The 18,514-nt window shown below is 38.8% G+C and overlaps 1 protein-coding gene across 4 annotated transcripts in view; it reads left to right on the forward strand.

Moving 5' to 3' along the window:
• The window catches only part of HDAC9 (histone deacetylase 9), a 362,822-nt gene that overhangs the window by 117,154 nt on the left and 227,154 nt on the right, over positions 1-18,514 (forward strand). For all 4 annotated transcript variants that reach the window (XM_075062394.1, XM_075062391.1, XM_075062392.1 and 1 more), the window contains exons 9-11: positions 4,825-4,947; positions 7,489-7,693; positions 8,095-8,312. In XM_075062394.1, coding sequence (XP_074918495.1) covers positions 4,825-4,947; positions 7,489-7,693; positions 8,095-8,312 — 546 coding nt within the window. The remainder of the gene's footprint in view (positions 1-4,824; positions 4,948-7,488; positions 7,694-8,094; positions 8,313-18,514) is intronic.

Consider the following 18,514-nt stretch of genomic DNA (forward strand, 5'->3'; position numbering starts at 1 on the left):
ATATGAGATGGAAAATCATATGGAATTGGATACCACAGCTACTTGAATACTTTACCATTAATGCTAACACCACAAAATACAAAAGGGAATAATGATGCTTCTTTGGGCTTATTTACGTTTGGTACTCTAAATATTCGAGCTCCTAAACACTTGTTCAATCATTAAACCACCACAGACACAGATTACAATCAGGTAGTCTCTTTAGCGGATGTGGAACTTGCAAAGCCAATTTGCGGCAGCTTCATCAATGAAGAGCAGAGCCCTCTGACCGCAATCAAATCTGGTCAGTCTGGTGTGATGGGCAGTCTCTGTTTAGGAGAGGTTTGGGAAGACTGCAGCTCTAGGACCATTAGGACTGTATTCTGTGCATTAATAGAACACTACATTGCAAAATCATCTTCCCTTGCTATGCCAGGCAACAGTGGTATTAGTCTCTTACTATCATGAGCACTGAAATAAGCCTAAAAAGCTATTTTAAAAGCTGAGCTGTATGTGCTGGAGCCACTCACTCAGCTCTTTGGCAGAACTCTTGGAAGCTGAAACCACTGGCTTCCATTTCTGGCTCCAGTCAGAGACTTCTTTACCTCACTGGTTACTTGATTGTTAATACTGTGGTCCTGTGGGCACAAACATTTTTCCATAGATCTCAACATCGGTACATTTTTGATTTTATTTGATAGTTTATTAGTAACCAAACAGCTGAATATTTCTTCTGTAGTTTAACATTAGCTGCCAGCTCTCAAATGGTATTTATCTAATCAATTTTTTGTCAGACGCACAAAGTACAGAGGTTTCTAATAATAGGTTGTGTTCTAAAATCATGCAAAATGCCACTTGTTTTGCCGTAACCCTGCATGACTCACTCTGCTGTTGTTTCCTAATAGTTATTGTGACATTTGCAGTAAGTGTTGTATTCGCATCTGAGTGGGCGTATGGCCGTGGTATTCATGGCGGCAAATGAACACTTCTTGCTGGGGAAAAACAGGTTGCAATGGCAGAGGAATCATTTACCAGTAAAAATCTGAGTCAGTACTATAAATGATCACACTTTAGTTACTAGAGCAATATCAGTAATGAAATTCTGATTCTTTTAAAACATTTCTGCCTTAATCATTTAAATTTCAGTCTCTTAAGTGTCTTAACCCACAGTAGGCAGTGTGGTAACCATTTATTTAAATTTTCTGAAAGCACAGAAGAGCACTGTGAGTAAGAAACCTTGCAGATAATCCCTTGCTATCAGTTTCTCCAATAGTGATTTCAGTAACCAGTCTGTTAAAAGACTTTCTGTCATTATATGAGCCTTAAAAGTTAAACTTATAATTGCGCCTTATAAATAAAAGGTGTTTTTATTAGACCTAGATTTTGCCTTTGATGGTTCAGAGTTCACTGTGGTAACAATTTATCTGTTGGAGCAAACCATATACTTTCAAATGACATGTGGTGCATGGCTAAATCCTGCCTGTCTTCCTCATGCCAGGATTTCCTATGGCTTCATTGGGACAGTTTGCCTCAATAAAGCACAATTCAAATGTAAGTGCTAACTCTAAGCACAGAGAGGGCCTGATCCAAAGCCCAATGAAATCCCATTCATCTCAATGGGCATTGATTCAGGCCCATATAGAATCCACTTATATTTGGTGTACAGACTTTTGGAAACTGGTATACTGAAGATAATAGTAGAAACTAAACTGCCTTATTATATGGAGGACATAAATAAATGCACACGGTACATATGTCTCTTAAACCCATCTTTCATAATATTCATTTATGAACCTCAGCTTTGAAGAGCACACTTAGTAAGTCTTCAAAACTTTTAAGTCTCTAGCCAGCATGATGAAATTGAAATTCAGTACAAACATGAAAAGGGAATCTACTTAATTTTTAGAACTAACCAAAATAATAGAAGTAGTTCTTACTGAGTGCTACTTATTCGGACTGTTCAAAGCAATGGTATCTTCAGACACTGTGTCTGCAGCTTGGAACATTTAAAGCCAAAAGAAAATATTCCCTTTTCCTCCACTGTGTGTGAGTGTGAGTGAGAGAGAGAGAGAGAGGAAGAGCGGGAGAGAGAAGTTGATATTAGACAGTAAAACCAATCACTGCTACATCTAATTACTATACTTACATTTTAAGAATTAAGTGAACCTGACTGATAGATTGTTTCTTTTAAAACACTAGCAAGCTGGGAATCCTGCCTCAACAAATGAATGCTGTGGGGGACAATACTATGCCCTATTAGCTTAGGCTATGTCTACACTGGCAATTGAATGACAAAACTTTTGTCTTTCAGAGGTGTTAAATGCCTTCCCCTCCCTCCCCCCGAAAGACAGTAGTTTTGCTGCAACATGTGCCAGCATGAACAGCACAAATGCCACTCATTGGGGGTGGACATTTTTTGTCGGCAGGAGAACCAAGAAACAGCAGCTACGCTGCACAACTTTTAGCGGTACAGCTGTGGCAACACAACTATGTCGGTAAAAGCTGTGTTGTATAGACAAAGCTTTAGTAAATTGTCAGTAGTGTAACACTTTAAGTTGCCCAAACACACACATAGGCCCTGATTCCACAGTAGCCTCCATGCAGGTGGCCTCCTAAGTCAGCATAAAGATCGTTTCAGGATAGGGGTCTTAATATGGGCTTAATCAGAGGGTTATTGTAAAACAAATACAGGTTGATTATTAAAAGAAAGTGACTATGTTGTAGAGGTATATTCATGCTGTTAAATTTCAGTGCCAATGTTATTAATAATCAATTGGGTTTTTTTTAACACAGCTGTCTTATTACATATGCTTAATGGAACAGATTAGGGGATATTCAGTTTTAACAGTTGTGGCATTACGTTTTAGTTGCTTGACTTATTCTTTACATTCTGTCATTTGACTCTTGTTCCTCAATGCACACCTTGGAATTTAACAGTGGCATATCATAAAACCAAAAAGGAAACATGCATATTTTTTAAATGCAGCACCACATAGGTGCTGCAACCAGTACAAGTTTGATGATGTCCTAAAAAGAGGATTACATGTTTACAGCATCTCTTTTGGTAAGACATTTATAGCATTTCACACTAGACTTTTGTATTTTGGACTTACTTCATTTTAACAATGTACATATTTGGATGTTATCAAGCAAGTGCAATTTAATGGGAAATTAATGTAATGTACAAATGAAGCAGTTTCTTTACACTTGCATTCCAAATAGTCCATATTTCTTCTCTCTTTCATATATTATCTTCTAGCATTCCCAAGATACCAAGAGAAAGTTACACATAGAGACTTCTTCTGTTATTGTCTCAGTGATAGGTCTTATTTCCAAACAAACTATATGAGGAAGGTTATGTTTTGGAATAACATCCTGTGTTTTTGTGCAGCACCAGTTTTCAGTGACAGTCTGAAGTTGCATTGTATTAGCACAAGGTATTTTCCAAAGTTAATTGATATCCCAGGTTTGTCCAGGGGAAAATCTACTGCTCCCCACAACATGCTTGACAAGTTATTATATTTACTTTAGTCAAAGCCCGAGTGTGCAGTATCCCTCTTGGAGGTGGTCTATTATTGGAGCCCCATATGCTTTTTGTTTGGGAAGAAAGCAGTCACTGTGTCATACTGTTACACAGGGTATTCTTTTTCAGGGATGTTGTTCCCTTGGGGACCATATCATGCCAGAGTTCCTAAGCCTAATAAGACCTTTGTAGCTCTTATTGTGTAAAAGTTCTGGGAGGGAAGCAAGATTTAAACAGAAAATGTAATTCAAGCAACTATACTAGACCACATGTTGAAAAACATGACCATTAAAGCAGAATGCAGAGGCTTCAAAAAGATTCCTCTTGCAGTAAGCATGTGATAATGTAACCTCTTTTTGCTTCTTTCCACCGAATCTAAAATGGGTGCTTATGGGGGATATTTTCAGAATACCTGTTTCTCTGTGCAGGGTGGTTTAAAAAATCATATCAGAAATTATATGTCCTCTTCATAAATTGTTATATAATATGGTTTCAAAACAAGTATGGGGACTATCCAGCAAGGTGTTGAAACTGGAGGGAGTTAAGGAGGCTAAGCACTTCACAGGGCAGTTCAGCACCCAACAGGAATGGGGGCTATGTTTTTAACATTTTTTTTAAAGGACATTTGCTTCCTAAATCACTTTTTACTCAAACTTTCTCCATCCATATTAAACACTAATGGTAATTTAGTGGCAAGAGGATAAGATACACAGAATGAATAATATTGAATTATGGTGGGTGAAGTTTTGCAGCAAAGCATATGAATTATACTCCTTTAGAACTTTTTCTTCCATTTTAATGAAAATCTCTTATAGGTTATCTGCTGTAGTTCTAGCAACGAGGATATCCCTCAGCATATCCGAATGATATCCAATACAGCTATATATGTGTCCTTACATACATTAAGAGATGAATCGTGTTCCATAAGACATATTGTGCAATCCTTCCTGAATATTTACTCAAGCAAAACTCCCATTGACCCTACAGCAATGAAGTGTGGATGGTGGGAGAAGAAGTAATGGAGCAGGGAATCCTTGACATTTTGATTCGGCATAGGAATTTAACTGACTAATCAAGGCGGCATGGTAGGCAGGTGAATATTTGCCTCCATTTCAGGAAAAGAATCTCAGAGCTATGCTGGAGAAATATTAGTAGGCCCCAGTACTTAGGATACTCAGTATATCAGGAAATGAAGTACTTTTCCCCAATATTTGGCATCTTAGGCACACTAACAAAGATAACTAACTAACTGGCTTTTGTTTTTGAAGAGTAATAGAAATAAGTGTTACAGATCTGGAGGTGATTTTTTTTTCTTGTTTCAGCACTTGGTTTCACAACAACAGATTGTGATTCATGAAGAATCGATGAACCTGTTGAGTTTGTATACATCTCCTTCTTTGCCCAACATTACCTTGGGACTTCCAGCGGTACAATCCCAGCTCAGTGTAAGTTGTCACTTTAAAAGGGTGTCCTTTTTTAATCATGGTTTTTATTTTAAGACCAATCTCCCTTATCCCTGCTTTCGCCACTCCTCCTCTTCAACTTTTCACTCTTCGTCTACTTTCTCTCACAATACAAGCATACTCTAGATTTTTCCCTCAAAAAGCCATCTCCATCTCGGTGTCTGTTTTGTCTTTTTGGAGTGTAAGAAATTCAGGGCAAGACCCATGACTTCATTTGTGTTATACAGGACCTTATACACTGTGGGAACTACTTGAAACAATAAATAATCACACTGAATAATAATGAATAAACAGATGTGAACATAAAGCTTATACAGTGATGTACCAAACACAATTTCTGAATTATAGGTATGAATGCTTGAAGCCACAGAAGTGGTGAGAGATACCTGGGTGGGTCATATAATTTGACCTTTTGAACTACTTTTGTACCAGTGGCTACTGTCATCAATAAAATTTCTTCCAGGAATACCCTTCCAAAGCCAATAGTCTTTAAGATGACATTCTAATACTGACTCAGGCTGAGTTGGAGATAATATATTTGGAGAATTCCCTTGTATTTAAATTTCTTTGTATTTAAATGTTAAAACAAGTGCATGACTATGTAGACACAATAGTCTATTAATGAATGACATTTCATGTTTATTCATAAAGAGAACATCAGGTTGAGAAAAAGTCACAAAATTCTAGGGGTGAAATCCTGGTCACGTTCAAGTAAATTAAAGTCTTGCCATTGGTTCAGTGGGACCCAAATTTTACCCTAGGACTTCTTAGTTCAGTTTGACGGCAAATAAGGATTTACAGTAGGTTTTATGATGACTCTGTACAAATATATGGAATATTATAAAGAAATCTTTGCAATTTCAGATTTAATTTATGACACAGTGGTATGACATGAATTTGGTAGAATTTACATAAATTCTAGATGTATAAATGAGTATGTGTCACTTTATAGTATTCATTTTAAATATGCACTTTATTATGGTTTTTCAGTAAGGTAGTACTTAATTTGAACGTCGAATCTAGTTCAAGTTTTATGTCATACCTGTTTTTTTTTTCAGTACGATATAATGTCCTTATCTCTGATATATTTTTATCTAGTTAATTTCTGAGGGAAAATATAGTATTATTTTCTAACATCAGAAACCTGGAGAAGTTTGCAAAAGAAAATTTTGCAACTCTAAATAAATTCTCTAGGAATCTTGCATCAGACACTTGTAAGCAAATGATTCTAGTTAAGACACTGATCATAAGTAACAGTAACATTCCAAAATACACTACATATAAATAATGTTTCCTTTCTGCAAAAATGTCTTTGTCTAATTGAGAACAAGTAGTAAGTAATGTCAAAGTAATTTATTACTTGAAATTAAAAACTTTAACACACACGCATACACACACAAACATCATATAAGTTTGTATGGAGGTCAGTTAGCACTAAATGCTACTTTTGGAAATTGAACAAACAGGGTATTTGATTTTTGCAAGATAATGTTTATGCAGTTGCTAGAATAATATAGTGTAATTTAAATTGAATATAGCCCACCGTGGTATTTTTTCAGGAGAGAATGGCAGTGGCAGAGTGTGAAGTAAAAAGTATGTATGCAAAACTTAATGAAAAAAGTTAGGGTTTGTCTGAGTAGAACATCTGGAATTCAGATAATCAGGGAATAGCCTTTTTTTACTATTACAAACTGAATGGCAACCATGTACAACCTGGGAAGACTCAATTAGATATTTATTATGGCTATTTATTACTTTTTATCAGCCCTGTTTAAAAATCTAGTTTATATTTTTCAGTGAAAATGTAGGCATCCGTTAGCTGGAACACAGATGTGATTGGTCAAGATTTTCTAAAACGGATGCCTAAATTTAGGTCCTATAGTCTGTATTTAGGCAATTGAATCAGGGGGCTTTGAAGTGCTAAATGCCTAGCAGCTCCCATTGACTCCTGAACACCAGATTGTTACTTTACAATCTACCCTGAGTAAGGATGCAGTGTATAATTGTGCTTACCCAGGAGTAGGCCAGAGAAGGAATTGCTTCAGGGGGAAGTAACGTTCACCAGCTCTATACCAGCCGTAGTTAATGTTCCATCTCACTTTGGCTTGGTATTGCTGATTGATCTATTGTGTGAGACAAGGATGTGTGGAAAGCCAAAGCTCACCTGCTTCCCACTGAATTCAAGGCACCTGTTCCCCCTGTTCCTCTCCATCCCACTGTACAGAAAGTGTTGATTTGAGTGAGTTATGCAGGGGACTAGGAAGGGCCACACTTCCCTACACACCATTGTGAGGAAAGGTCACAATCTTGCCCTTTAAGAACAACCTCTTTATTTCAGGTTCCCTGTTCATTGATGCCACTGTGTTAAAATAACTGTCATGGTCTCATTTTCAGTCAATAGACACAGAGTAAGGTGGGGATTTTCTTTTAAATGACAGTATAAAAAGCCCAGCTAATTATGTGGAGACCTAATGTATCAAGTCTTTGAAAAGCAGCTAACGTTTCTATTGTGTCTTGACACAGGCTTCATCTTCACTCAAAGAAAAACAGAAGTGTGAGACCCAGACACTGAGGCAGGCTCTTCCTGGACTGTATGGGGGAAACATGCCTCCCTCTTCAGCTCAGCCTCATATTGCTCTAGAGGGAAAACCTAACAGTAGCCATCAGGCTCTCCTGCAGCATTTGTTACTGAAGGAGCAAATGAGACAGCAAAAGCTTCTTGGGACTGGTAATTATCAAAGGCTTCACTGAAGTGTTCCTGGAGCTAGAGTTTTACAAGAGAGCGACTTTATTTTAAAATGAAATGCAATACGTGAATGCTACAGTGCTCAGCCATTGGGGATTGGGGGGAAGCAGTGTGGTGTTTGATTTTTTCCCTGCTTCTAGTGAGATCTGCTCCAATCTCTTGTCCTGCCTCCAAGGGTAAAATATCCCAGAAAACATAGTGGCTTTCTCTTGGGGCTGTCAGACTTCCTGTCCTTGCTGGGCATGTGCTAGGAGTATTAGTTTATTGATATTGCTGCAGAGTTCTCCAGTGTGTGACTGCACTGAAGCTCTCCCTGACTTTTCTATGTTTACTTAGTTTTACTGATCCTCATATTTGATGATTGAAATGTCATTTTTTTGCAGGAGGGGTTCCTCTCCGTCCACAGTCTCCATTAGCAACAAAGGAGAGAGTCTCACCAGGCATCAGAGTTGCCCACAAGTTGCCTCGTCATAGGCCCCTGAATAGAACCCAGTCAGCTCCTCTGCCTCAGAGCACCTTGGCCCAGCTGGTCATTCAGCAGCAGCACCAGCAGTTCCTGGAGAAGCAGAAACAGTACCAGCAACAGATTCACATGAACAAAGTGAGCTCCCAAACTAAAGCCTTTCCAATACACGCAGAGAATGACAAACTAACAAGATAGTGTGGATATCTGATACAGTGCTGTACTTGAGCAGCACGCACGTCCCTGCTACATATGCACATTATGCATAGGCATGTCGGATGTGGGTGTAAGTGTTAATGTTAGACTAGACATCCATTTTCTGTCGTTCCTAAAGATTGTCCGAGATTGTTGGTTCTCTGGGCATCGGCATCAGGAAAAATATAATTAAATGAAACAGAAACCAGATTCTCTCGAAGTTTTAAATTACCATTTTAAATCAGTTTCCTGTTGTATTGATAAATGATTCTTCAAGAGGTTATTGGATTTATTTCTGACTTATTTCACTTCCCATTTCACTGCTGCGTTGCTACCTGTGATTCATATTTTAAGACTACTTGGTTAATGGTGGGCAATACATTGGTAGTTCTTCAAAATCAGCCTCCTTTTCCATCTAGAGGCTTTCCTGATCAGCCAAAGCAATATTTCTATAACCTTCTATCAAGACACTGCTTTCCATGTAAAATTGACAAGTAACAAAAAGTTCATTGCCTGCATGTCAGGATAAAAGATTAAAAGATGTCAGAGGAGAACCAACTATTGCTACTGATATATTTGGGGCCCAAATCTAGTACTGCTTCTTACGTAAAGTAATACCTTATTCCCTAAGAAATCAGTAGGGCCACTTGGAGATGAATGAACAAAGGGTGTTGAAACTAGCTATAGTCATAGCAGAGACCGTATAGTTTTATAAAAGAGATAGCCAGCACTTCATCAAAAGATAAGTTGTAGCCATGAACAATGCCACACTCCAGCACTGAGATATGTGAGTAATTAAATGATCCAATCCCAAGAGAACCTTTTTAGTGCACACCCTTCCATCTGACTGATTGCACTATACTCATATTCAAGTTGAAGTTAAATATGTGTTTGCCAGCCTGCTTTGAATAGTTTTGGCACATATGAATCAATGCATTTTCCCTTTCTCTGTCTTGTCAGAGAATTTTTTGACGGGTATATATGAGAGCCAGGCATATGGGAGAAAATAAGATGAAAAGCAGGCATGTTGCCCTTGTACATCGGAGAAAGGATCAACCCATCTCACTGGTGAACTTCTCTCATGGGGTGCTGATTCCTTGGAATCTGTTAGGAATTCCCAACAAAATTAGAAACAAACCCAGAGTTTAAGTACATAGTTTGTACAGTGGTTTGGTTATTAAATCTTGTCTTAATTAGGAAAAATGAAGACCAGAAAACTTCAAAGTTCAGAGCTGATCCTTGCATGTTAACCCCTCTCAGCTAGGGTGTTTTGATTACTCAACTAGGACTCCAGTTGGCTTTTCTTCGAGTATGCATTCCATATGTTTAATCAAGATGGCATATGTACATCTTGTAACCTCCAGGTTTTGAAAATATTTCACCTGCCCTCAATTGTCCAAAGAAAAGAGAACTTTGTATTACCGGGTAAAGGACTGAGTCTTTGTATTGTTTAAGGGTATCCACAGTAAACAATGATCATGGTTTTTTTCACAAAATGAAAAATCAGATCTATTTTTGTATGAAAGATAAACCTGTGATTCTATTGTAAGACTGTCTGTAGCTTTTAGGGATAAATAATATGAGCTCTATGCTAAATATATCTAATGAAACTTGAATCAAACAACATCCGAATGGAATGATACTGAAGTAGTAGTTACTAATCTTTTAATTTTACCCATGCATTCATTTTACCCAATAGGAACTGGTCTGTAAAGGCTGTATTTAGTCTGTAGTGAAGTTGTTTTTCTTGGTTAAAATACAATTTTAAGAAAAGAAACCAAAATTGGGGGGACTAATCATGTCTTGAGACACATACACTTAATTAGTTAATTACTCATTGGCATTGGAGAATAAATACTTCTGAAATATTGCTCTTATGTATTGTGGGTAAAGGTCTAGCCTCAACTGTGCCATGTTCAGCCAGTCAGCACCATCTAACCACTGATTTACACCTATGGTAGAAATTAGCAAGGATTATAGTATTCAGTGGCCCAATATCACTTGGAAATTCTTTGTCACACTCATTTTTACTGCCCTTCTGCTCACGAGATTGTGGCCATGATTTCTGGGTCAGCATTCTTTTAACAGTACATCTTAGAGAGATTACTGAAAAATGCTGGTGTTCTAGTTATGTAGCTGTCCTCTGCAAACCTACACAGAGCAAGAGGTGATCTTCATGTAGCTAAAGGGAGAACATGTATAAATAAATGAAATTTAAAGGACAGCCACCATGAGGCTATAGAAGAGAGTGATGACTGAACAACTCAGAAGGCAGGTGATCATCCTGAGTACTGTGGTAACTTAAAATGTTATATGAATGAGAGGGAAACATACAATTGTGTTATTAAATTATTGCTTGAGGTTGAACAGCCCTTCACTTACACTTACAATAAGCTTTGGATGTTTACCTGAACTATGAAATTATTCACCACAGAGTATACTGTGTTTACTCTTAAAATTTTGCTAAAAAGAAATAATTCAGAACTGTCTTTTCATTTCCAGGTAGTCAGCTTGTTTTGGATTAAAACATTTGTAAAGGCATTAATCAAATGTCTAGGATAGGGTTGATAAGCTAAAAGTTTTCCCTACTTGAAGTTAAAGTTATCTGTTCATGATATCCTACTAATGACTTTAGTTTGTGGGGCTATTTAAAGCAAAATAAAAATGGCTGCAAACCTGAATTATTTGGTTCTTAAACAATACAGTGCAGCTTCTTTCCATGTCCTAAGCATATATGTGCATCTAATATTTTTCCACTGATCCTTTTGCATTTCTGTAAGAAGGCAGTAAAGTGAAATGTGCAAAAATCTATCATTCTATTTCCTAAGTTTTGTTTACGAAAAGGTGCTTTATTTAATAAATCAGATATTCTGAAGCATTTTCTTAGCAGTTTTAACTGGGAAAGCCAGAAAAGCAATTTTTAAGATGGCAAGACTCTCAAACTAAAATAACACTCAGTTGTCGTGAGCTCAGGACAAGATACTATCCCTTTTCCCTGCGTCTGGTTACTCTGCCCTTCTGGAAATTACTGGTATTTCATGACATTTGTTTTTAAAACTTTAAATCAAGGTTTTTTTAAATAGCATTTCCGTTTGCGTTATATTTGACATTTCGGCTTGGAATAATTTTTTATGGCATGGTATAAACCCCTGAAAGTCATGGAATCTCTTTTTATGGCAATTGGGAAAATCAAGCGATAGCAGTGACAAGGGAAAAACAGCGGCTGTACAGCTAAACGCATGATTCATAAAGCATTATAGTTTGCAAAACTACAGGCATAAATTATGGTTCCTTTTCTTTGTAAGGGGAATATACTTTCAGCCACAAGCCAAGGCTGTGATTAGAGTGATAAAAAACAAAAACTTACAAGCCAGAGGTAAAGATTTCCCTGGATCATTTCCATTCTAAAAAGAAACAAATCATTGAGCCAAGAGGTGTGCTTCTATCCTTAGTAACAAAGAGAAGATTCCCCTGTGGACTACTTCTGGTCAATTGTCAGATGGCAGGTTTTTGATGTGGGAAATAGTATACCTCCTCACTGGTTTTTGACATTTATACCTATGGGATCTAGTACACCGACCTTCTAAAAACATTCTAGCTGAAATGCAAATTTTGACATCCCATCCAGAAGTAGGTGGAAAGCCTTGCCCTTGCTTTTGAAAAATCAAATGTGTGGAAACCTGAACTGGGCTTTTCTTTTGGAAGATAGGCTTTGCTGTTGTCAGATTTAATACACTTCTGTCCAAATGACAGCTTGTTTCCTTGTGGAGTCCTTTGATCAGCATTTTAGAACTTCATTTTACCCAATAAAAGAAATAGTGTGTCTAGGAACCCAGTTAAACTTATTGTAGCAGGTACCAGAAAACTGACACTGCAACAAAAATCTTACTATTTGGCTCCTTATGTTGTTTGGGTATCTAAAGATCTTACTACTTAAAAGATGTGCTTTCTGCATAATTAATATAAACACAAGGCCATTGGCAGATATCTGAATTTAGGAAAACCTCAGAAATTAAAGCAGTGAGCGGATTAAATGAACATGCTCTGTTCCTTTAGAAGTGGTTTACATCAGTGCAGACTGTGGGTTAAATCATGGCCCTAGTGAAGCTGATGGCAAAAACTCCCAATGATTTTGATGTGACAAGGACTTTACCCTATCAGTATAGGAGCACTTCCCCCTATTGTTGTTACATAACATATTTGTATTGTACTACGTGTTCAATATTACTTTGTAATGATGAAACTTTGTATTGGAGAGGGAAATTAAACAGTCAAGTTATGGGACAATTTGCAATATACATTATCGTTCCCAATGCTGCTTGCATAACTTAAAGATAAAAGAAGGAGGGCTTGACCTTCAGTTTTCACTCCAGGCTGTTAATCTGTTCATAAAGTCTTTTACTTGGATGAGAAAACAATGGTTAGGCATGACCGTGAGGAAAGAAAAATACATGGGGAAATGAAATGTGAGTACTTTAGATTATAATAATAACTGAGATAAAGCATATAAAGAGAGGTGAAAAAATTTGGAGGTTTCTAGTTCTTGACGTGAGTTTGTTGACAAAAGAAACTGAGTTTTTCAATAGGCACTTTTAATGTGATCAACTGATTCTTGGCAACTAAAGCAATAAATGAATAGCTGTTCAGCAAAATGCTAAAACTGTGTCTGGGCCAGATCTTCTGCTGTTGTAAATTGGCATACCTCCATGGAGCTCACTCTGGCTCAGGATCTGGCTCTCCATCATATCCTTTTGTGTGATCACCAGGTCCAGCAAGAGGTGGAGGAGGGAACGCCACAAACACACTTCCTGTCTTAAAAATTCTAATCACGCTTTTTTGGACAAGGTTAAAGAAACAATGAATAATGCATTGCCATAGACAGATTATTTATTGAGAACTAGCACCAATGCTTACTTTGGAAAATAATTTTGAATGAGCAGCTGACTCTTTAGTTTCTATTGTACATGCTCAATACAAAATTTCTATCTTCAAACATACCAATACACTGGTTATGCAAGCATAGCTGCTTACAAGCATAGCTCGCTAAGTGCCTGGATACGTTGATTCAAAAAACGTATCTGCTTAAGGAAAATTATTTTTCCCTCCTCTTCCAATGTTTTCTTGATTCATAAATAACGTGATCAAGTTCTGATGGAAATAAATGTACATGGCTGTTGCTGCAGGTTCACGCTCAGCGCCTTGTACCTCGTGTGTTTGTAGAGACATTTCATTTAAATTGTATCAGGAAATTGTGGATTTTACAATAGCCTATTCATTGTAAAGGATACACGCTTGCCATGGAAAGAGCTATAAAAGGCCTATGTTCAATGGCCAGATTATTTATGCACTCTCCCCATTTTCCTGTGCAGCTAATCAGCCACAATTATCTTTTAATGTCTTTTCTGGTTGGACTCTTTTAATTATACAATGCTTATGCATATTCCTTACAGCTTAATTTCCTTAAAACAAAAAATAAAATAATATGGGTTACACTAGCTTGAGGTCATTCTCTAAGCTGCTGTCTCAATTTGAATAACTCTAAAATGTATGCATGTTGCTTTGGAGAAGGCCAATTTGTACAATTCTAATTTAGAACATTAACTGAAACATGGCTTTATCATTATTTTAAAGTATAGTCTCAGAGCTCAAATTAAGGACTCCTCTTTCCAAACCTATTACTAAATATTCATGCTAGTAAACATCATATTCATTCTCAGTATCCAAATCTATGTATTTAACTATAGATTCAGAAACAAAATGATCAGACAAGTGGAAGGAGTAATAGCAGGAAGTAAAGTATAAACTGATGTTTTTAACGTATCATTCAATCATAGAATATCAGGGTTGGAAGGGACCTCAGGAGGTCATCTAGTCCAACTCCTTGCTCAAAGCAGGATCAACCCCAACTAAATCATCCCAGCCAGGGCTTTGTCAAGCCTGACCTTAAAAACCTCTAAGGCTGGAGATTCCACCACCTCCATAGATAACCCATTCCAGTGTTCCACCACCCTCTTAGTGAAATAATTTTTCCTAATATCCAACCTAGACCTCCCCAACTGCAGTTTGAGACCATTGCTTCTTGTTCTATCATCTGCCACTACTGAGAACAGCCTAGCTCCATCCTCTTTGGAACCTCCCTGCAGGTAGTTCCCTCAGCCTCTCCTTGTGAGTCATGTGCCACAGCCCCCTAATCATTATCATTGCCCTCCGCTGGACTCTCCAATTTGTCCACATCCCTTCTATAGTGGGGGCCCCAAAATTAGATGCAATACTCCAGATGAGGCCTAACCAATGTCGAATAGAGGAGAATGATCACATTCCTCGATCTGCTGGCAGTGCCCCTACTTATACAGCCCAAAGTGCCATTAGCCTTCTTGGCAACAAGGGCACACTGTTGACTCATATCCATCTTCTCGTCCACTGATGATCCCCAGGTCCTTTTCTGCAGAGCTGCCGCTTAGCCAATCAGTCCCCAGCCTGTAGCAGTGCATGGGATTCTTCCATCCTAAGTGCAGGACTCTGCACTTGTCCTTGTTGAACCTCATCAGATTTCTTTTGGCCCAATCCTCCAATTTGTCTAGGTCACTCTGGATCCTATCCCTACTCTCCAGCATATCTACCTCTCCCCCCAGCTTAGTGTCATCCGTGAACTTGCTGAGGTTGCAATCCATCCCATCATCTAGATCATTAATGATGAATATATGTGACTAGAAGAGCCTTGTGGTATCAGGTATATTTGTCAATATAATATGATAGTGCCAAGCTATCTTTTAAACCACATTAATAAAATGAAAGTTCAAGGAGGGAGAAGTAGCTGTAGATTAGTTGATTGAACGTGGCTGGGACTCAAGGAAACTCACGGTTCCATCTTCTGATCTGCCATGTGGTCTTGGGAAAGTTATTGCCTTATTTTTATTTCTCCAGAAATAGGGAAAACAATGTATACCTCCCTGGTAAGCACTTTGAGATCTATGAAACAAGGCACAAATTTATTACTTACAAAGGCCTTGATCCCAGTGAAGTCTTTAGCAAATATCCAATTGACTTCAGTAATTCAGGATCAGGCCCTAACACAGCAATATTGCAGATTTAAATGCATGCAACCACTAAATGTAGTCTAAGAATAAAATACTCCTCCTATAGATGCTTGCATCACTCTACCCATTAGGTCATCCCAAAAGTTCATTTGAGCACATCCCACAATGGGGTTGCATCAGTAGCCTCATCAGCTTTCAGGAACAGTGCCATACAGTAGCATGAATGCGAACAAGCCCACATAAAAGTGAGAAAGCACAGAAGAAAGGAGAGCAATAAGGAAATGAAATATGCTCCCTAACTGTGCTGTGGACTAGCTCTCAATCTGTCTTGGATTCTCTTCCCGAGTAACCCACCTGATGTCAAACAACTGGCATATGGAATGTTTTACAGATGGATCAGCATCAGTGACTCATGCTAGCTGTATACGATTATCTGTCACACAGATGTTTTAGCTTGTGTTTGCTTGCTAGCCAGCCAGCAGCCAGACTCTTTTTAATTTTATTTTGCTGCAGGATCACCAACAGATGTTTAGCAAAAAGACAGAGAATAGTCTACTGTTGTGAATACATGTAGTTAGCTCCACTGCCTTCTTGGGCAGCATTAGCCCCTGAAAAATAACTGGAAGAGATTTACTGGTATGATTTGAGAAATTTTCCAGATTCTTCTCTATTAGGAGTCAGTTGGCGTTAGTTGCGCTAGCAGGGATTCCTCTGCTTATAACGATGCCACCTGCAGTACTGAAGATGCATGTGAAGTGATTGATGAATACTAGAACATAACAGAGAGAATTTCTAAGTGGGTTGCTGCGGCCTTCAGTATCAGTACCTGAAAGGGTTCTCTCTCATGCCTGAAGACTTGCATCATGGACATATTTTTCTTTAATAGATGTACTATCAGACATAAGCACTGATCCTGCATGCACCTGCTTGTAGGCTCAGCACCTTCAATTGCCTGGGTAATCTTGCCCTACTGTGGGAGAATGAACAGAACCCAAGTTATCCCTATAACACACACAACGTGTTCAGGATCAACAATGGTAAAGTAACTTTTTTTAAAATTATTATTTTTTTGCTGCTGCAGACCCTAGTTAGTGCTAATGATTAGTACCTAATCAGGTGTAGCTCTTTGTTTCAATTACTTCTCCTCAATGCTTCCTAATGTTTATGGGAAACAATCTGACTGATGTGTTGTAGATGATCAGGATGTGGGATCTAGGAATAGGATAGAAGATGATTTTATGGCCTCCAGCACTTTGCTCATAAATCCTGTGTCTATATGGGTGAAAGTGGGTGTAATTCTGCCCTTGCCTCAATCAGTGACCATCATAAATCCTTCTCTTTCACACCAGCCTGTGATTCTGGAGGTGGACGACAGCCTAAAAGGGATGTTTTGCATTTATAAAAAACACTACTCCCAAATCTTAGGCACTTGCACATTATTTCTTAAGTTTTTAAACATTATACAAAATGCTATAGGATAGATATCTCAAACTACCATAAATCTCCTCTTCCCAATCCACTCATACGGCATTAAGCCTTCCGTGTGAGAAAAAAACCAAAAAACTTTGGAAAATAAACATCATTCTGGGCTCTGCTCCACCAAAAGGAGAATAAGTTCCAGAGTAGAGAGACTCTTCACTGAAAATTTTCTGTCAATCTCTATTCAAGCCAGTGCAGATCTGAAAATATTCTACATTTGTCCCCAAAGACATGATTCTGCTACCACAGAAGAATTCTCTATCCATAAATCTTGGGCTTGATCCTGTAAATTCTTATTCGCTTCACATCAATATGCTTGCATGAATAATAACTATTCCTGTGATTAGGCACTTGCAGGTTTCAGGCCCAGTTGCATCTTTTCCAGCAATTTAGAGGTGCAGTTACTGGACCACATTCCAGAAACTCACACAAGGAAGTGCAAAACACACCTTCCTGCATCAGTAAGTCCTCTTACACTGCTGCAGACATTTAAGCAAGCAGATGGCTGGCAGTGTTTTCACTGATACCTGTGCACTGTGATTGCTGCTGAGAGGATTTACCATAATTTCAACAGGGAGTTCCATGTGAGCTGCACAAACAGGAAGGCCCGGATCTACAAAGACACTTAGGCATTGCAATGGTGAGCATTGCAAGGGCTAGCTTTCCAGAACCTAGAAAATTGCAGCAACAACAAAGCAATCCACAAAGCTTGAGTTAAGTGCTTAGGCTCCCTATACAATGAATGGGGAGAGAAAGGTGTCTAAGAATGCTCTCCACAAAAGCCAGCATGCTAGGCAAGGAGCCGCCTAAGCTAGCCAATGGGACCCTCTCATAGAGATAGATACCTAAAGCTGAGCTGCTGGGAGGCACCTATCTCTGCTTGTGATTGACAGCCAGGAAACCCACCCCCCCCTTTTGGAGCCAGGTGGCTTAGGTGCCTAAGTTATTTCTTGTGAGAAAGAGTTAGGGGACAGCTTCACTCCACACAAAATGACTGGAGGAGGTGATGGGGCTGGTGGTTCCGGTGTCCACCTTAAAAATTTTAGCCCAGTGGCTAGAACACTCACCTGGGATGTGAGAGACCCAGTTTCAATTTTCATGTCTCTACAAGAGGGAGAGAAAGGGTTTGAACAGGAGTCTCCCTGTTCAGGTGAGTGCCCTAACCACTGAACTATGAGATAGTCTGATGGTGGGGCCCCTTCAGTCTCTCCTGTTGAAGCTGTTCCGCTGTGGATAATTAATTAGAGTGATTGGGCCAGAGAGAGACTCTGTAGCCTGGAAATGCGGAGACCAGAGGTTCAGTCCCCCTGCACCAATGACCCCTTATTTGTACACAGTGGAACAGCTTCAATAGGAGAGACTGAGGGAGACCCCACATCAGAATATTCCATAGCTCAGTGGTTGGCGTATTCACATGAGAGGTGGGAGATCTCAATTCAAATTATTTTCCCCAGCAGGCAGAGGGAGGAACTAAACCTGGGCTACCCACATCCCAGGTGAGCGCTCTAACCACTCGATTGAAAGTTACTGAATGGGCATCCCCCACTTCCCACTCACCCGTTTTGAATGGGAACTTTTCCAGTAGGCAGTCTCTGAGCACGCCTACTAGACTGGGCCCAATAGGGGTCG

Source organism: Chelonoidis abingdonii, chromosome 2 (genome assembly GCF_003597395.2).
Source record: "Chelonoidis abingdonii isolate Lonesome George chromosome 2, CheloAbing_2.0, whole genome shotgun sequence".
Classification (NCBI taxonomy): Eukaryota; Metazoa; Chordata; order Testudines; family Testudinidae; genus Chelonoidis; species Chelonoidis abingdonii.